Genomic DNA, 21502 nt, shown 5'->3' on the forward strand with positions numbered 1-21502 from the left:
TCCCTTTACCATTATGTAATACCTTTCTTTGTCTTTTTTTATCTTTGTTGGTTTAAAGTCTGTTTTATCAGAGACTACGATTGTAACCCCTGCATTTTTGCTTTCCATTTGCTTGGTAAATATTCCTCCATCCCTTTGTTTTCAGCCCTATTTGTATCTTTTTGTGTGAGATGCGTCTCACATGCTGAATACAGCATACCAATGGGTCTTGACTCCTTATCCAATTTGCCAGTCTGTGTCTTTTAATTGGGGCATTTAGCCTGTTTACATTTAAGTTTAATATTATTATATGTGTATTTGATCCTGTCATTATGGTGCTAGCTGGTTATTTTGCCCAATAGTTGATGCAGTTTCTTCATAGTCTTGATGATGTTTACAATTTGGTATGTTTTTGCAGTGGCTGGTACTGGTATTTCCTTTCCATGTTTAGTGCTTCCTTCAGGAGCTCTTGTAAGACAAGCCTGGTGGTGACAAAATCTCTCAGCATTTGCCTGTCTGTAAAGGATTTTATTTCTCCTTCACTTATGAAGCTGAGTTTGACTGGAGATGAAATTCTGGGTTGAAAATTCTTTTTGTTTGTTTGTTTGTTTTGTTTTTCAAACTTTATTATTATCAATAAGCAACTTTATGTGTTATCACAAACTCTTCTTTAACAGTACTTTTCCTGGCTGTATACTATTTCCAAAAAATGACCTAGCTACTCTTTTTTTTTTTTAATTATACTTTACGTTCTAGGGTACATGTGCACAACGTGCAGGTTTGTTACATATGTATACATGTGCCGTGTTGGTGTGCTGCACCCATTAACTCATCATTTACATTAGGTATATTTCCTAATGCTATCCCTCCCCTCTCCCCCCTCCCCACAATAGGCCCCAGTGTGTGATGTTCCCCTTCCTGTGTCCAAGTGATCTCATTGTTCAATTCCCACCTATGAGTGAGAACATGTGGTGTTTGGTTTTCTGTTCTTGCGATAGTTTGCTGAGAATGATGGTTTCCAGCTGCGTCCATGTCCCTACAAAGGACATGAACTCATCCTTTTTTATGGCTGCATAGTATTCCATGGTGTATATGTACCACATTTTCTTAATCCAGTCTGTCACAGATGGACATTTGGGTTGATTCCAAGTCTTTGCTATTGTGAATAGTGCCGCAATAAACATACGTGTGCATGTGTCTTTATAGCAGCATGATTTATAATCCTTTGGGTGTATACCCAGTAATGGGATGGCTGAGTCAAATGGTATTTCTAGTTCTAGATCCTTGAGGAATCACCACACTGTCTTCCACAATGATTGAACTAGTTTACAGTCCCACCAATAGTGTAAAAGTGTTCCTGTTTCTCCACATCCTCTCCAGCACCTGTTGTTTCCTGACTTTTTAATGGTCACCATTCTAACTGGTGTGAGATGGTATCTCATTGTGGTTTTGATTTGCATTTCTCTGATGGCGAGTGATGATGAGCATTTTTTCATGTGTCTGTTGGCTGCATAAATGTCTTCTTTTGAGAAGTGTCTGTTCATATCTTTTGCCCACTTTTTGATGGGGTTGTTTGTTTTTTTCTTGTAAATTTGTTTGAGTTCTTTGTAGATTCTGGGTGTTAGCCCTTTGTCAGATGAGTAGATTGCAAAAATAGTCTCCCATTCTGTAGGTTGCCTGTTCACTCTGATGGTAGTTTCTTTTGCTGTGCAGAAGCTCTTTAGTTTAATTAGGTCCCATTTGTCAATTTTGGCTTTTGTTGCCGTTGCTTTTGGTGTTTTAGACATGAAGTCCTTGCCCATGCCTATGTCCTGAATGGTATTACCTAGTTTTTCTTCTAGGGTTTTTATGGTATTAGGTCTAACATTTAAGTCTGTAATCCATCTTGAATTAATTTTCATATAAGGACTAAGGAAAGGATCCAGTTTCAGCTTTCTACTTATGGCTAGCCATAAATTCTTTTCTTTAAGAATGTTGAATATTGGCCCCTGCTCTCTTCTGCCTTCTAGGGTTTCTGCAGAGAGATCCGCTGTTAGTCTGATGGTTTTCCCTTTGTGGAACCCAACCCAACCCAACCCAGAGAAAAAACCCAACCTTTTTCTCTGGCTGCCCTTAACATTTTTTCCTTCATTTCAACCTTGGTGAATCTGATGATTATGTGTCTTGGGGTTGCGCTTCTCAAGGAGTATCTTTGTGGTGTTCCCTGTATTTTGAATATTGGTCTCTCTTGCTAGGTTGGGGAAGTTCTCCTGGATAATATCCTGAAGTATGTTTTCCAGCTTAATTCCATTCTCCCCATCACTTTCAGGTACACCAATCAAACGTAGGTTTGGTCTTTTCACATAGTCCCATATTTCTTGGAAGCTTTGTTCATTTCTTTTCATTCTTTTTTCTCTAATCTTGTCTTCACACTTTATTTCATTAAGTTGATATTCAATCATTGATATCCTTTCTTCTGTTTGATTCAGCTGTTGCTACTTGTGTGTGCTTTCCAAAGTTCTCGTGCTGTGTTTTTCAGCTCCATCAGGTCATTTATGTCCTTCTGTAAACTGGTTATTCTAGTTAGCAATTCCTCTAACCTTTTTTCAATATTCTTAACTTCCTTGCATTGGGTTAGAACATGCTCCTTTAGCTCAGAGGAGTTTGTTATTACCCACCTTCTGAAGCCTACTTCTGTCAATTCATCAAACTCATTCTCCATCCAGTTTTGTTCCCTTGCTGGCGAGGAGTTGTGATCCTTTGGAGGAGAAGAGGCGTTCCAGTTTTGGGAATTTTCAGCCTTTTTGTGCTGGTTTTTCCTCATCTTCGTGGATTTATCTACCTTTGGTCTTTGATGTTGGTGAGCTTCAGATGGAATTTCTGTGTGGACGTCCTTTTGATTGATGTTGATGCTATTCCTTTCTGTTTGTTAGTTTTCCTTCTAACAGTTAGGCCCCTCTGCTGCAGGTCTGCTGGAGTTTGCTGGAGGTCCACTCCAGATCCTATTTGCCTGTATCACCAGTGGAGGCTGCAGAACAGCAAAGATTGCTACCTGTTCCTTCCTGTGGAACCTTCGTCCCACAGGGGCACCTGCCAGATGCCAACCAGAGCTCTCCTGTATGAGGTGTCTGTCGACCCCTGCTCTGAGGTGTCTCCCAGTCAGGAGGCACGGGGGTCAGGGACTCAATTGAGGAGGCAGTCTGTCCCTTAGCAGAGCTGAAATACTGTGCTGGGAGATCCTCTGCTCTCTTCAGAGCCAGCAGGCAGGAACGTTTAAGTGTGCTGAAGCTGTGCCCACAGCCGTGTCTTCCCCCAGGGAGATGGGAGTTTGATCTATAAGCCCCTGACTGGGGCTGCTGTGTTTCTTTAAGAGATACCCTGCCCAGAGAGGAGGAATCTAGAGAGGCAGTCTGACTACAGCAGCTTCGCTGAGCTGCAGTGGGCTCCACCCAGTTCCAACCTCATGGCAGTTTTATTTAAACTGTGAGGGGAAAACCAACTACTCAAGCCTCTGTAATGGCGGACGCCCCTCCCCACACCAAGCTCAACCATCCCAGGTTGACTTCAAACTGCTGTGCTTGCAGTGAGAATTTCAAGCCAGTGGATCTTAGTTTGCTAGGCTCTGTGAGGGTGAGATCTGCTGAGCTAGACCACTTGGCTTCCTGACTTCACCCCCCCTTTCCAGGGGAGTGAATGGTTCTGTCTTGCTGGCACTCCAGGCACCACTGGGGTATGAAAAAAACTCCTGTGGCTAGCTCAGTGTCTGCACAAATGGCCACCCAGTTTTGTGCTTGAAACCCAGGGCCCTGGTGGCACAGGCACCGGAGACAATCTCCTGGTCTGCAGATTACAAAGACTGTGGGAAAAGCATAGTATCTGGGCCGGGGTGTACCATTCTTCACAGCACAGTCCGTCATGGCTTCCCTTGGCTAGGAGAGGGAGTTCCCAGACCCCTTGCACTTCCCAGGTGAGGCGACGCCCCACCCTACTTCGGCTCACCCTCTGTGGGCTGCACCCACTCTCTAACCAGTCCCGATGAGATGAGCCAAGTACCTCAGTTGGAAATGCAGAAATCACCCACCTTCTGCGTTGATCGTGCTGGGAGCTGCAGACTGGAGCTATTGGTATTCAGCCATCTTGCCTGGAAGTAGTTCACTGTTTTTTAGAAAACCATTTGGAGTATGTTAGATTGTAGATAATTTATTCACTATTGGAAGGAAACTGAAACATTTATTGTTAATTATACTGTGATATGAATACTATTCTTTCATTTTGTATTAGGATATAGTTACAGCATTAAGTTTGCAAGTATACAATGTAATTGCTACCATGGAAATATGAAAATCTTACCTTAAAGATAATGGTTTTATGTTATCATCTTAAAATTTTCACATCAGCCTGGAAAGGAACAGTCCTAAATAGACATAATAAGAATCTGCTTCCTTTAGTCTCTTCCGCAATAATCTCAGGGTGCTTCCTAGCGTCTTCCTTCCATGATCTTCAAGATGCCTCCTAGAAGCTGGTTTGTGGTAGCACTGCCAACTGAAGACGGGAAAGCTCTGCAAGTACTCCTAAGGCTTAGCCGTACTGAATGGGTAGGGGCGCTGGAGCCCTAGAAAGAGGCCATTTGTGATTGAACCTCTCTTCAACCTGTACTGTAAATGCCAGTGTTTTTTTTTTTTTTGAATATATGCGTATTTATTGATGAAAAGTTTGAGGGGGGCGGAGCAAGATGGCCGAATAGGAACAGCTCCAGTCTCCAACTCCCAGCGCGAGCAACACAGAAGACCGGTGATTTCTGCATTTTCAACTGAGATACTGGGGTCATCTCTCTAGGGAGTGCCAGACAATCGGTGCGGGTCAGCTGCTGCAGCCTGACCAGCGTGAGCTGAAGCAGGGCGAGGCATCGCCTCACCTGGAAGCGCAAGGGGGAAGGAAATCCGTTTTCCTAGCCAGGGGAACTGAGACACACAACACCTGGAAAATCGGGTAACTCCCACCCCAATACTGCGCTTTAAGGAAACAGGCACACCAGGAGAATATATCCCACACCTGGCCGGGAGGGTCCCACGCCCACGGAGCCTCCCTCACTGCTAACACAGCCGTCTGCTGCGATCTATCCGCAAGGCAGCAGCGAGGCTGGGGGAGGGGCGCCCGCCATTGCTGAGGCTTAAGTAGGTAAACAAAGCCGCTGGGAAGCCCGAACTGGGTGGAGCTCACAGCAGCTCAAGGAAGCCTGCCTGTCTCTGTAGACTCTACCGCTGCGGACAGCGCACAGCTGCAGTCCATTAGGGGAAAGAGCGGGGCCGCTGCAGACCCGAAAGACTCTGTCTGACAGCTTTGGGGAGAGCCGTGGATCTCCTAACGCGGAGGTTGAGATCTGAGAACGGACAGACTGCCTGCTCAGGTGGGTCCCTGACCCCTGAGTAGCCTAGCTGGGAGACATCCCCAACTAGGGGCAGTCTGATACCCCACACCTCAGAGGGTGGCGTCACCCCTGAGAGGAAACTTCCAAAGAAAGAATCAGACAGGTACACTCGCTGTTCAGCAATATTCTATCTTCGGCAACCTCTGCTGCTGATACCCAGGCAAACAGGGTCTGGAGTGGACCTCAGGCAATCTCTAACAGACCAACAGACAGTCCTTCTGACTGTCAGACGGAAAACTATCAAACAGGAAGGACACCTATACCAAAACCCCATCAGTACGTCACCATCATCAAAGACCAGAGACAGATAAAACCACAAAGATGGGGAAGAAGCAGGGCAGAAAAGCTGGAAATTCAAAAAATAAGAGCGCATCTCCCCCTGCAAAGGAGCGCAGCCCATCGCCAGCAACGGATCAAAGCTGGTCAGAGAATGACTTTGACGAGATGAGAGAAGAAGGCTTCAGTCCATCAAACCTCTCAGAGCTAAAGGAGGAATTACGTACCCAGCGCAAAGAAACTAAAAATCTTGAAAAAAAAGTGGAAGAATTGACAGCTAGACTAATTAATGCAGAGAAGATCATAAACGAAATGACAGAGATGAAAACCATGACACGAGAAATACGTGACAAATGCACAAGCTTCGGTAACCGACTCGATCAACTGGAAGAAAGAGTATCAGCGATTGAGGATCAAATGAATGAAATGAAGCGAGAAGAGAAACCAAAAGAAAAAAGAAGAAAAAGAAATGAACAAAGCCTGCAAGAAGTATGGGATTATGTAAAAAGACCAAATCTACGTCTGATTGGGGTGCCTGAAAGTGAGGGGGAAAATGGAACCAAGTTGGAAAACACTCTTCAGGATATCATCCAGGAGAACTTCCCCAACCTAGTAGGGCAGGCCAACATTCAAATTCAGGAAATACAGAGAACGCCACAAAGATACTCCTCCAGAAGAGCAACTCCAAGACACATAATTGCCAGATTCACCAAAGTTGAAATGAAAGAAAAAATCTTAAGGGCAGCCAGAGAGAAAGGTCGGGTTACCCACAAAGGGAAGCCCATCAGAATAACAGCAGACCTCTCGGCAGAAACTCTACAAGCCAGAAGAGAGTGGGGGCCAATATTCAACGTTCTTAAAGAAAAGAATTTTCAACCCAGAATTTCATATCCAGCCAAACTAAGCTTCATCAGTGAAGGAGAAATAAAATTCTTTACAGATAAGCAAATGCTTAGAGATTTTGTCACCACCAGGCCTGCCTTACAAGAGACCCTGAAGGAAGCCCTAAACATGGAAAGGAACAAGCGGTACCAGCCATTGCAAAAACATGCCAAAATGTAAAGACCATCGAGGCTAGGAAGAAACTGCATCAACTAACGAGCAAAATAACCAGTTAATATCATAATGACAGGATCAAGTTCACACATAACAATATTAACCTTAAATGTCAATGGACTAAATGCTCCAATTAAAAGACACAGACTGGCAAACTGGATCAAGAGTCAAGACCCATCAGTCTGCTGTATTCAGGAGACCCATCTCACATGCAGAGACATACATAGGCTCAAAATAAAGGGATGGAGGAAGATCTACCAAGCAAATGGAGAACAAAAAAAAGCAGGGGTTGCAATCCTAGTCTCTGATAAAACAGACTTTAAACCATCAAAGATCAAAAGAGACAAAGAAGGCCATTACATAATGGTAAAGGGATCAATTCAACAGGAAGAGCTAACTCTCCTAAATATCTATGCACCCAATACAGGAGCACCCAGATTCATAAAGCAAGTCCTTAGAGACCTACAAAGAGACTTAGACTCCCATACAATAATAATGGGAGACTTCAACACTCCACTGTCAACATTAGACAGATCAACGAGACAGAAAGTTAACAAGGATATCCAGGAATTGAACTCATCTCTGCACCAAGCGGACCTAATAGACATCTATAGAACTCTCCACCCCAAATCAACAGAATATACATTCTTCTCAGCACCACATCGCACTTATTCCAAAATTGACCACATAATTGGAAGTAAAGCACTCCTCAGCAAATGTACAAGAACTGAAATTATAACAAACTGTCTCTCAGACCACAGTGCAATCAAACTAGAACTCAGGACTAAGAAACTCAATCCAAACCGCTCAACTACATGGAAACTGAACAACCTGCTCCTGAATGACTACTGGGTACATAACGAAATGAAAGCAGAAATAAAGATGTTCTTTGAAACCAATGAGAACAAAGATACAACATACCAGAATCTCTGGGACACATTTAAAGCAGTGTGTAGAGGGAAATTTATAGCACTAAATGCCCACAAGAGAAAGCAGGAGAGATCTAAAATTGACACTCTAACATCACAATTAAAAGAACTAGAGAGGCAAGAGCAAACACATTCAAAAGCTAGCAGAAGGCAAGAAATAATAAGATCAGAGCAGAACTGAAGGAGATAGAGACACAAAAAACCCTCCAAAAAATCAATGAATCCAGGAGTTGGTTTTTTGAAAAGATCAACAAAATTGACAGACCGCTAGCTAGACTAATAAAGAAGAAAAGAGAGAAGAATCAAATAGACGCAATAAAAAATGATAAAGGGGATATCACCACCGACCCCACAGAAATACAAACAACCATCAGAGAATACTATAAATGCCTCTACGCAAATCAACTAGAAAATCTAGAAGAAATGGATAATTTCCTGGACACTTACACTCTCCCAAGACTAAACCAGGAAGAAGTTGAATCCCTGAATAGACCAATAGCAGGCTCTGAAATTGAGGCAACAATTAATAGCCTACCCACCAAAAAAAGTCCAGGACCAGATGGATTCACAGCTGAATTCTACCAGAGGTACAAGGAGGAGCTGGTACCATTCCTTCTGAAACTATTTCAATCAATAGAAAAAGAGGGAATCCTCCCTAACTCTTTTTATGAGGCCAACATCATCCTGATACCAAAGCCTGGCAGAGACACAACAAAAAAAGAGAATTTTAGACCAATATCCCTGATGAACATCGATGCAAAAATCCTCAATAAAATACTGGCAAACCGGATTCAGCAGCACATCAAAAAGCTTATCCACCATGATCAAGTGGGCTTCATCCCTGGGATGCAAGGCTGGTTCAACATTCGCAAATCAATAAACGTAATCCAGCATATAAACAGAACCAAAGACAAGAACCACATAATTATCTCAATAGATGCAGAAAAGGCTTTTGACAAAATTCAACAGCCCTTTATGCTAAAAACGCTCAATAAATTTGGTATTGATGGAACGTACCTCAAAATAATAAGAGCTATTTATGACAAACCCACAGCTAATATACTGAATGGGCAAAAACTGGAAAAATTCCCTTTGAAAACTGGCACAAGACAGGGATGCCCTCTCTCACCACTCCTATTCAACATAGTGTTGGAAGTTCTGGCTAGGGCAATCAGGCAAGAGAAAGAAATCAAGGGTATCCAGTTAGGAAAAGAAGAAGTCAAATTGTCCCTGTTTGCAGATGACATGATTGTATATTTAGAAAACCCCATCGTCTCAGCCCAAAATCTCCTTAAGGTGATAAGCAACTTCAGCAAAGTCTCAGGATACAAAATTAATGTGCAAAAATCACAAGCATTCTTATACACCAGTAACAGACAAGCAGAGAGCCAAATCAGGAATCAACTTCCATTCACAATTGCTTCAAAGAGAATCAAATACCTAGGAATCCAGCTTACAAGGGATGTAAAGGACCTCTTCAAGGAGAACTACAAACCACTGCTCAGTGAAATCAAAGAGGACACAAACAAATGGAAGAACATACCATGCTCATGGATAGGAAGAATCAATATCGTGAAAATGGCCATACTGCCCAAGGTGATTTATAGATTCAATGCCATCCCCATCAAGCTACCAATGACTTTCTTCACAGAATTGGAAAAAACTGCTTTAAAGTTCATACGGAACCAAAAAAGAGCCCGCATTGCCAAGACAATCCTAAGTCAAAAGGACAAAGCTGGAGGCGTCACGCTACCTGACTTCAAACTATACTACAAGGCTACAGTAACCAAAACAGCATGGTACTGGTACCACACAGAGATATAGACCAATGGAACAGAACAGAGTCCTCAGAAATAATACCACACATCTACAGCCATCTGATCTTTGACAAACCTGAGAGAAACAAGAAATGGGGAAAGGATTCCCTATTAATAAATGGTGCTGGGAAAATTGGCTAGCCATAAGTAGAAAGCTGAAACTGGATCCTTTCCTTACCCCTTATACGAAAATTAATTCAAGATGGATTAGAGACTTAAATGTTAGACCTAATACCATAAAAACCCTAGAAGAAAATCTAGGTAGTACCATCAGGACATAGGCATGGGCAAGGACTTCATGTCTAAAACACCAAAAGCAATGGCAGCAAAAGCAAAAATTGACACATGGGATCTAATTAAACTAAAGAGCTTTTGCACAGCAAAAGAAACTACCATCAGAGTGAACAGGCAACCTACAGAATGGGAAAAAATTTTTGCAACCTACTCATCTGACAAAGGGCTAATATCCAGAATCTACAAAGAACTCAAACAAATATACAAGAAAAAAGCAAACAACCCCATCAAAAAGTGGGGAAAGGATATGAACAGACATTTCTCAAAAGAAGACATCCATACAGCCAACAGACACATGAAAAAATGCTCATCATCACTCGCCATCAGAGAAATGCAAATCAAAACCACAATGAGATACCATCTCACACCAGTTAGAATGGCAATCATTAAGAAGTCAGGAAACAACAGGTGTTGGAGAGGATGTGGAGAAATAGGAACACTTTTACACTGTTGGTGGGATTGTAAACTAGTTCAACCATTATGGAAAACAGTATGGCGATTCCTCAAGGATCTAGAACTAGATGTACCATATGACCCAGCCATCCCACTACTGGGTATATACCCAAAGGATTTTAAATTACTCTACTACAAAGACACATGCACACGTATGTTTATTGCGGCACTATTCACAATAGCAAAGACTTGGAATCAACCCAAATGTCCATCTGTGACAGACTGGATTAAGAAAATGTGGCACATATACACCATGGAATACTATGCAGCCATAAAAAAGGATGAGTTTGCATCCTTTGTAGGGACATGGATGCAGCTGGAAACCATCATTCTTAGCAAACTATCACAAGAAGAGAAACCAAACACCGCATGTTCTCACTCATAGGTGGGAACTGAACAATGAGATCACTTGGACTCGGGAAGGGGAACATCACACACTGGGGCCTATCATGGGGAGGGGGGAGGAGGGAGGGATTGCATTGGGGAGTTATACATGATATAAACGTCATGCACATGTACCCTAGAACTTAAAGTATAATAAAAAAAAAAAAAAAAAAAAAAAAAAAGAAAAGTTTGAGAGTCTAAAAAAAGGAAATATTAATTCTCTTGAATACTTAGAATTCTGAATAAGCTAGATGAAGAATAAAAGGTTTCAAATTACCCTGGCTAGGACTAGAGAATAATAGTAGTTATAATTGTAGCAATACATTTATATAGGTGTGTATAGAAGGTAGAATATTCTCATATATTATCTTGACTTGGGACAATATGAAACATGGCACAAGTATACATATGTAACAAACCTGCACGTTATGCACATGTACCCTAGAACTTAAAGTATAATAAAAATAAATAAATAAATAAATAAATTTTAACATTAAAAAAAAAGAAAGAAAGAAAATGTGGAAAGGAGCCCATCATGGAAGGCCTGAATGTCAGGTAAGGAAAAGTGAAAGAAAGGAAGCCAGTTAACGCTTTTATGTAGCAAAACAGCAATTATGACCAGCTCAAACTATTAGACAAGCCTACAGACAGTCACGTGGGCCTGAATTAGGGAACATGTAATATTGCTTAGGTACAATGCAAGGGCTTTAACACCAATGAATGTAAGAATCATAGGAAAGGAAGACCTGGAGGAAGTTAACACTGAAAAAACAGTAAATAGACAGATAGAGGAGAAGCATGTTTAGCAGATGAAGTTAGTCTTGAACGTGCTAGGTGGGAAGTAAAACTAAAACCAGTGCTTTTACATTTCTTGCTTTTTCTGTTTCGCCTAGAGTTTAGTAAAGTCTCACTGAAAGTTTTAGCTTGCTTCAGTCCAACTAAGGAGAGCCAAAGGAAAGATGTTTCACCTGAACCAAAAATGGTGGACCCCCAGAATCCCGTGAGAACTATTAGGTGAACCAACAGGAGTCAGAGTGATTCTGGTAAAACTCAAGGAGACATAGCTTCTTTCTAGTAGCAAACTTGGCTACTTTTAGCATTTGTTTAAATTAGGAAATGCTATTTTGTCATTATGTACTGCAGTTGCTGCCAGGGTAGTTAATTGAGGAGTACTTCCAATTTTCTCTCTTAGTTGTCTTCCTCTCCTTTCTTCTGCTTTGAAGATGGTTATTTATAGTCATTGACACATGTCAAAGAAGTAAGGACTGGAAAGACCAAGGGATTATATGAGATAAAAGATAGAAAACTATTTAAAATTGAAGAATCTCTTTACACTAAATATCCCGTATATATTTTCAAATGATTAAAAGTAATTTTACGGCCAGAGGCGGTGGCTCACACCTGTAATCCCAGCACTTTGGGAGGCCGAGGCATGCAGATCATGGGAAGTCATGAGTTCAAGACCAGCCTGACCACCATTCAAATGTAAAAGTCAAAGATAGTCGTGACATTTGAAATTACCATCAGCTCAATATTAGATACAAATAAGTCATCAATGAGTATCAAACTAGTAAAAAATGGTGTGTTTCTTATTTCTTTTAGAATATATGACAGCAATTTTTGAAATTTTTTTAGTTCTCAGAATGCAAATATTAGTACTCCCTTACTAGGTAATACATCACCTAAAGTTAAAAGGATTGGAACACACAGGTATATGAGAAGAATATTTGTGACTATTTTCACATGTGCCTAACTGGAGGTAAAAGTATATGTCTTGGTTTTCTTTCTTCTTTGCATGCCTGCTAACTTTGATTGGGTGCCAGAGATTGTGAATTTTACCTTGTTGAGTGCTGGATATTGTTAAGTTCCTATATTCTTGACATTTGTTTAACCGAGGCACAGTTAAATTATATCCCTGGAAAAGTTCGATCCTTTCAAGTCTTGCATTTAAACTTTGTCAGGCAGAACTAGAACAGTGCTCATTCTAGGGCTGATTATCCCCTGCTACTAAAGCAAGATCCTTCTGAGTACTCTACCCAATGCCTATGAATCTTGAGGTTTCCCACTCTAGTGTGTAGGAACAGAAACTATTCCCAGCCTGTATGAGCACCTGGCACTTTCCCCTCTAATCCTTTAAGGTACTTTTTCCCCCCGAGTCTCACTCATATGTGCTGATCAGTATTTAGCTAAATACTCGAGGGGTTCCTCTGCAGATCACTGGAGTTCTCTGTGCAGCTTTCTCCCTTCCAGAATATTCTCCTGAGCACTCTAGCCGCTTTGGTCTCCCTGAGCTTTCAGTTCCATCTTCTCATCTTAGGGAGTTTGCCAGGCTCCACCTGGGTTACTCCTCTCCTTATTGCTGTATCCTAGAAACTATCCCAAGGCACTAAGCTGGGGCAATCACAGGACTCACTGAGTTTGTTTTTCATCTTTGTTATTTGATGTTCAGTTTCCTGCAAACTGTTGTTTCATATATTTTTTCTGTTTCTGGTTGTTTCATACAAGAAGGTAATCTAGTCCCTGTTACTCTATATTGGTCAGAAGTATAAATCTGATGTATATGGATTTAATTTCAACTAGAAACTAATTTGAAGAGAAGGATGTGAGGGCTATGTCAAACATTAATAAAGGACTGGCTGGATAAATTATGGTATACCTATATAACAAAATTATGCAGCTGATCACAAAAATGAACTACAGATGAACTACAGTTACATGTTTTGGAAAGTTCTCTAAGGAATATTGTTAGTGAAAGAATTAAATTCATCCTTTTATTTCATTATTCAAGGAATATTTATTGAGCACCTCCTTTTGTTTTCTTTGGAGACAGGATCTCACTATGTTGCCCATGCTGGACTCAAACTCCTGGGCTCAAGCAATCCTTCCACCTCAGCGTCCCAAGTAGCTGGGACTACAGGTGCATGCCACTGTGCCTGGTTTATTGAGCCACTGTTTCGTAGTAGCCACCATGCTAAGCATTTAGAATCTAATAGCAAGATACAGACACTGACCAGGTGCAGTGGCTCATGCCTGAAATCCCAAAGTTCATGCCTGTAACCTGCAGGTGGATTGCTTGAGCTCAGGAGTTTGAGACCAGCCTGGCAACAGAGTGAAACCTCTACAAAAAATACAAAAATTAGCTGGACATGGTGGCGTGCACCTGTAGTCCCAGCTACTTGGGAGGGTGAGTTGGGAGAATCACTTGAGCTTGGTAGGTTAAGGTTGCAGTAAGCCCTAATCATACCACTGCACTCCCGCCTGGGTGACAGAGTGAGACCCTGTCTCAGAAAAAAAAAAAAAAAAAGATACAGACATTGCTCTGCCTTTAAACAAAGCTTGTTGATTTAAATTCTAGTACGCGGGAGGGGGAGGTAATAGAAAATAAACAAACATCATGATTAATGTTAAATTCTGTAGAGGAAATACGTAGAATGACATTCTAAGATGAATGGGAGGTCCTAATTTTAGATAAGGTGATCAGAGAAAATCTCTGTAAGGAAATAACATTTGTTATCTGAGACATGAAGGATAAGGAGTCAGTCCACAAAACAGTATCCCATGCAGAGGGAAGAACAAGATCAAAGGCTCTGAGAACGGCAAGAACTTAGCATGTTCAAGAAGCTGAAAATACAGAGCAAGAACAGGAGCAGAGTTATCAAGCACAAGAGTGGTGCAGAGGTGGTGGAAGTTTTCAGGAACCAGATTACAGAATTTTGTAGGCCTCAGTTAGGAGTTTGGATTTTACTCTAAGCTGCAGAAAAGTGCATAGTAGTATTCCATTTATGTAATAATGCAAAACGATAGTCATAGATAATGTATATATGATTTTTGGGAAGATATTATATAGATGTAATTAACCATGGATACCCCTGAAGTGTAAAAATAGAGACAGAAGGAATAGGTAGAAAGGCCTTTACTTTATGCCCTTAATGATTGAATATTTTAACTTGAGAGCATATTACTTTTCAAATTGAATAAAGTAGTGGATTTATGTTTTTAAAATAGTTCTTATAAATTATTTTTAAAACAATGAGCAAAAATATGAACCAGAAATTTACAAGAGAGAAATACCAATAAACCTATGAAAAGATATTCAGCCTTATTAATGACCAGAAATAATGCAATCTAGATTTTCACCTCAAAGACAAAAAATATTGACAGCCTCCAGTTTCAGTGAGGGTGGAGGCACACGGATGCTCTCAGGTACTTTAATATGAATATATATTGATCCAGACTTCCTAGAGGACAGTTTGACAATGTATTTCAAAAACTCTGAAAAGTACACATCTTAGTTTTTTTCTAGGAATTTATTTTAAGGAAGTAAATCGGGAAAGCAAGTCTAAAAATATAGCTAAAAGGTCATTATTTACAGCATTGTTTAGAATAGTAAATAATTGGGACCAATTATATATCAGTAGAAGATTGTTTAAGTTATGATATAGTTCATTCTGTAGCCATTAAAATTTATGATGAAGTTATATGTTTATCAACATGTCAAGGTGTTTACAGGGTATTATTCAATAAAACCCTCTAGCAGTTTAGAATATTATGTATGTAGTAGAATTTCTTTCCTTAATTATGTGGACTTAAGTGTGTATGTATCACATAGAGAACTCCTAGAAGTTTAATACAAAAATATTAAGTGTAATTTTTGCTGTGTAGTAGGGCTTGTAATATTTTTTGTACTTTTAATATTTTTGGATTTTAATTTTTTATAACAAATATATGTTAATGCCAGCCGGGCGCAGTGGCTCACACCTGTAATCCCCACACTTTGGGAGGCAAAGGCGGGTGGATTACCTGACCTCAGGGATTGGAGACCAGCCTGGCTAACATGTTGAAACCCTGTTTCTACTAAAAATACCAAAAATTAGCCAGGCGTGGTGGTGCACCCTTGTAATCTCATTTACTCAAGGGGCTGAGGCAGGAGAATTGCTTGAACCCAGGAGGCAGAGGTTGCAGTGAGCTGAATTCGCGCTATTGCACTCCAGCCTGGCGGAAGAGTGAGACTCCATCCATCTCAAAATAAAATCAAAAAAATATATATATATATATGTTAATTTTCCAGTAAGTGAAAGCTGTAATCCATAAAAAAGGAAAATATAGGGAGTAATAGGTAATATAGAAAAGTTTAAGTATTTATGCATGTAATTTGATAAACAGTAATGAAATTTACAGTATTGGTTTGATCTGGAGTAACTGATCTTCATAATGCTTTTTGATTTTGTAGGACTAGAAGAAATTGCAAAAGAAAGAGAAAAACTAAAAAAGGCAGAAAGTGTCCAGATCAAAGAAGAAATGTTTGAGACTTCTGGGGACAGTTTAAATTGTTCAAATACGGATCACTGTGAACAAAAGGAAGATCTTAAAGAAAAAGATAACACAAATCTATTCCTTCAGAAACCTGGCTCTTTTTCCAAATTAAGCAAGCTTTTAGAAGTAGCTAAGATGCCTCCTGAGTCAGAGGTTATAACCCCCAAACCAAATGCTAGTGCAAATGGGTGCACATTGTCTTATCAGAACAGTGGAAAACATTCACTGGGCAGTGTTCAGTCAACAGCAACGCAAAGCAATGTGGAAAAGGCAGACTCGAATAATCTGTTTAATACTGGTTCAAGTGGTCCAGGGAAGTTCTACAGTCCTCTCCCCAGTGACCAGTTACTAAAAACGCTGACTGAAAAGAATAGGCAATGGTTTAGTCTTTTGCCACGAACGCCTTGTGATGACACTTCACTTACTCATGCCGATATGTCAACTGCTTCTTTGGTGACTCCTCAGTCTCAGCCACCATCTAAGTCACCTTCACCTGCCCCAGCTCCTCTTGGATCTTCTACTCAGAATCCTGTTGGCTTAAATCCATTTGCCTTATCACCTCTTCAGGTTAGTACTGCTAACTGTAACTCATTTTTATATTGCTTTATGTAATCTTTGACCCCATGGAGATTTTCGCTCTAGGGGGATTACTCAAATAGTTAAAATATTCCTGCTACAGTTTGAAAACCGAAGCAAGTCAGAATTTCTGTCACTAAGGTTCATTAGAACTACTGATTTCTAGCCTTGGTCTAAGTCTTCTTTAATTACTTTTTAACTTATTACTATAACAGTATATCCGAAAGGAAATTACTTTGAGGAACAAATAAGAACATGGAATTTAACATTTTTGTTGCTAATGTATTTCGTTTTCCTCTAATTGTAATAAATGAAAGAATATTTTTCAGAATTTGAAAAATAATTTCATATTCCAAACATTTTTCCTAACTTCTTAATTTACTTGTCATTAATAAATGTTTTCTTCTTGCAGGTGAAAGGTGGAGTATCTATGATGGGACTTCAGTTTTGTGGGTGGCCCACTGGTGTGCTTACTTCTAATATTCCATTTGCATCATCTGTACCTGGTCTAGGATCGGGGTTAGGGTTATCAGAAGGAAACGGTAATTCGCTCTTGACTTCCACTGTTGCTTTGAGTAAAAGTGAGTCTCCAGTACCACAGAATGAAAAGGCCACTTCAGCTCAACCTGCAGCTGTTGAAGTAGCAAAACCAGTAGATTTTCCTAGTCCAAAACCTATTCCAGAAGGTAGGTACATTGAGATGGTTTATAGCAACTTACTCAGTTTCAGTATTATGGATTCCTATATTGTAACTGAATATTTGATGGTTCTATATGTAGTTAATAAATCTTTTTATTTCCATGGTATCATTTCCTATTCAAAATATTTGTAAAAGATCTACTTATTTATCTTGACTTAGAAATGCAGTTTGGTTGGTGGAGAATTATTGACCCAGAGGACCTAAAAGCTTTGCTCAAAGTGCTACATCTCAGAGGAATAAGAGAAAAGGCATTACAAAAACAAATTCAGAAACATTTGGATTATATTACTCAAGCCTGCATCAAGAATAAGGATGGTATGTACCTAAAAGAGATTTCAGCTTTCTTTCTTGCTTAGTTATTAGAATTAATTATTTTATTCTCAAGCATATTTTAGTACAGTCTACTGGTCCTTCATATTCATGAGTTCCACATCTGTGGATTCAACCAATCACATATCAAACAGAGTCAAAGAAAAGAAAGATGGGTGGATCTGTACTAAACATATACAGACTTTTTTTTTCTTATTCTTCCCTAAATAATATAGTATAACAACTATTTCCATAGCATCTACATTGTCTTAGGTACTGTAAGTAACCTAGAAATAACTTAAAACATATGGGAGGATGTACATAGATTACATGCAAATAGTACACCTTTTTTTTTTTTTTTTTTTGGTGAGAGAGTCTTGCTCTGTCACCTAGGCTGGAGAACGGTGGTGCAGTCATAGCTGACTGCATTCTCAAAGTCCTAGGCTCAAGCAATCCTCCTGCCTCAGCCTTCTGAGTAGCTGGGACTACAGGCACATGCCCCCACACCCAGCTAGTTTTTTTTATTTTTTGTAGAGACAGGGTCTCACTATGTTCCCCAGGCTGGTCTCGAACTCCTGGCCTCAAGTGATCCTCTCACCTCAGCTTCCCAAAGTGCTAAGATCATGAGCATGAGCCACCACTCCTGGCCAACACCATTTTATATAAGGGATGTGAACATCAAAAGGTTTTGGTATTCATGGGGGTACGGGGTGGTCCTAGAACCAATTCCCCACAGATAACAAAGAGAGAAATGATATCTTAATGCACTACTATTTTTTTGTTTTACTCAACAAACTATTTATCTTTTTTAAATTGGTGTTACTGTCTTGTAATTTTTTACACCTGCAGACATATTGTTTTGTGTTTCTTAGCATGTTTCTACTTTTAAGAGTAAGCTGCGTGTATATACACAAGTGCATTTGTGTATGTTAAGTTAGATGTACATGGCTCCCCTATAATTTTATTCACTTTCTGGAAGAAATCTCTGAGGAGAAAAACTTAATAAGTGGATTTTTAAATTAATTTCTTTTTAAATGTAGTTGCTATTATTGAACTGAATGAAAATGAAGAAAACCAAGTAACTCGAGATATTGTGGAGAACTGGTCAGTAGAAGAACAAGCAATGGAAATGGATTTGAGTGTCCTTCAACAGGTAGAAGATCTAGAAAGGAGAGTTGCATCAGCAAGTTTGCAAGTGAAGGTAAAATCGACTTGGAATAAAATCTGTTTTTAGGATAATGGAAGGTAACTAATGTTTATTACATGCCTAATATATGCTAGCTAATGTGCTAAATGTTCTTACTTTATCTCATTTAATTCTGAAAACAATCCTGGATTAATTTGTCCCATCTGGTAAGGAATCAGGCTCAGAGTAAGTAATGTGCCAGTGGTCATATAGTAAGTGCCTAAATGTGCATTTAAACCAAGTCTGACTCCAAAGCCCATGTTCTTTTTAGTAATCTTGCTACCTCCTTAATGGTATTCAGAAGTATTATTTCTGATGTGCAGTTCTTTACTACCAGCAGAATTCCAGTTTCACTGAGATGAATGTGATGATCTAGTACAACATTCTCAATAGAAGTTATCAAACTCCTATTGTAGTGTTTCATATAAGACCATGAACTTCCTTATATACAAGCCATGTTATGTGTCAGACTTTTACACTATATAGTTTAATTTGGAGACCAATATAGATATATCCAAATATATGTTATAGAGCATTATGATATACTGTCACATGCACATATGCCCTACATATATATTTAAAGTTTTTATATACTGATTTATTCATTTCTTCATGTATCTGCTGGACATTATCATATCACAGGTAATGATCAGAACTGGTTTCCAGTGAACAAACAGAAGGAAAGCTTTACCCTTGTGCAAGAATTTTTTGTTTTGTGAAGAGGCGTATAAAGGTCTCCTTAAAAGCATGAAAGGTTTAGAACCTGCTAAGGTTCTGTTTTGGTTTTTGGTTTTTTTTGTTTGTTTGTTTGTTTGTTTGTTTTTTCTTTTTTTGAGATGGAGTCTCACTCTGTCACCCAGGCTGGAGAGTAGTGGCACAATCTCGGCTCACTGCAACCTCCACCTCCAGGTTCAAGTGATTCTCCTGCCTCAGGCTTCCAAAGTACATGCCATGACGCCCCACTCATTTTTGCATTTTTAGTAGATATGGGGTTTTGCTACGTTGGCCAGGCTGGTCTCAAACTCCTGACCTCAAGTGATCCACCCGCTTTGGCCTCCCAAAATGCTGGGATTACAGGCATGAGCCACTGCACCTGGCTAGCACCTGCTAAGGTTCTAAAGGTTTAGAAAACTTAATCTCCATGTAGTTGATTTGAAATGCCTTGCTTTATTCAGAATGAGAAATTTATGGCATAATGCTATCCTATTTAATAATTGAGATTTTGCTTCATAATTAGTTTAACATAGGCATTTGGACACTTTTAAGGATCTCAAAAAATGTAGTTTTCCAGAGCTAATAAAATATACCTTTCTTGTGACAAACATAATTACCAACCTTGGGAAGCAAAAATTTATTATCAACTATTGTGCTATAATGCAGTATATAATACAGTATAAAATGGTTCTATAATACAGTATATAATACAGTATAAAATGGTTCTATAATACAGTATAAAAGTGCTTCGTGTATTGTCATCTTTCTGGCATCTTCAACAAATGAACCCTTTCACACTATTTTATTTTCTGGAGAAATGAAAATTATTCCATTTAGTGCTGGAATGTTTTAACATGTTTTTGGATCACTTATGTTACACATTTCACTGAAAATAACAAACCCATTTAAATTATCATGGTAGCACAGAATCATCAGTATGAAGATCAATTATTAGACAATAATTCCCTCACGAAATGAGAAGAGGTTTGGCACCTAACCTAAATTATCTTAGTGTGCTTTGCTTTTAAACTGCTACATCCACTTTCTATAACCTGTGATTGCCCTTTCAGATTGTCAGTTGATACTACTTGGTGATTTAAATTTGATTGGTTCCACAAGAACTATTTTCTTCCAGCTTTTTCCCAACTCATTTGCCAATTCTAATTGACTGTTGGTTGGGAAAGTGTATCATCAGGCTTTTAAAAAATATGTGTAAAGTCAGAGTGTGGGCCTGAAACATTTTCCTAGAGACATACTCAGATTTTGGTCCTTTGACCTTATCACATTGCTGGCTGCTTAAATGTTCTTGGATGTGTTATCAGTAACTAAGTAGAATTTGCTTCATAAATCGTTTTAAATTCATGAATAATAATGTACAGAATCATGGAGTACATGGTGATGTTTTGGTACATATAATGTATACTGATCAGATCAGAGTAATTAGTGTATTCATTATCTGAAACATTTACCATTTTTTTTCTGTTAAGAATAATATCCTCCTTTAGCTACTTGAAGCAATATATATCATTAACTGTAGTCATCCTACAGTGGTATAGAGCACTAGAACTTATTTCTCCTACCTACCAGTAATTTTGTTTTTTGTTTTTTGTTTTTGACACCGAGTTTTGCTCTTTTTGCCCAGGCTGGAGTGCAGTGGCGCGATCTCGGCCCAGGCTGGAGTGCAGTGGCGCGATCTCGGCCCAGGCTGGAGTGCAGTGGTGCGATCTCAGCTCAGGCACCGCAACCTCCACCTCCCGGATTCAAGCGATTCTCCTGCCTCAGCCTTGCTGAGTAGCTGGGATTACAGGCATGCGCCACCATGCCCGGCTAATTTTTGTATTTTTAGTAGAGACGGGGTTTCTCCGTGTTGGTCAGGCTGGTCTGGAACTCCTGACCTCAGATGATCCGCCCGCCTCGGCCTCCCAAAGTGCTGGGATTACAGGCGTGAGCCACCATGGCCAGCCAGTAGTTTTGTATTCTTTCACAAACCTCTCTTTATCCCTCCCTGCCCCCACTTTCTCCAGCCTATAGTATCCTCTGCTCTATTTTTTGCTTCTATGAGATCAATTTTTTTTAAGCTTCCACATGAATGAGAATATGCAATGTTTA

The 21502-nt window shown here is 39.7% G+C and overlaps 1 protein-coding gene across 24 annotated transcripts in view; it reads left to right on the forward strand.

Annotated features, from left to right (window-relative positions):
- BAZ2B (bromodomain adjacent to zinc finger domain 2B) overlaps positions 1 to 21502 on the forward strand; it is a 343885-nt gene that overhangs the window by 292372 nt on the left and 30011 nt on the right. For all 24 annotated transcript variants that reach the window (XR_004441758.1, XM_033231361.1, XM_033231356.1 and 21 more), the window contains 4 exons: positions 15826 to 16475; positions 16897 to 17170; positions 17344 to 17499; positions 18534 to 18694. Coding sequence is in view for 23 of the 24 variants with exons in the window: in XM_033231361.1 (XP_033087252.1) it covers positions 15826 to 16475; positions 16897 to 17170; positions 17344 to 17499; positions 18534 to 18694 (1241 nt within the window). In the remaining variant the exon portion in view is untranslated. The remainder of the gene's footprint in view (positions 1 to 15825; positions 16476 to 16896; positions 17171 to 17343; positions 17500 to 18533; positions 18695 to 21502) is intronic.

Source organism: Trachypithecus francoisi, unplaced genomic scaffold (assembly GCF_009764315.1).
Source record: "Trachypithecus francoisi isolate TF-2019V2 unplaced genomic scaffold, Tfra_2.0 Lachesis_group13, whole genome shotgun sequence".
Classification (NCBI taxonomy): domain Eukaryota; kingdom Metazoa; phylum Chordata; class Mammalia; order Primates; family Cercopithecidae; genus Trachypithecus; species Trachypithecus francoisi.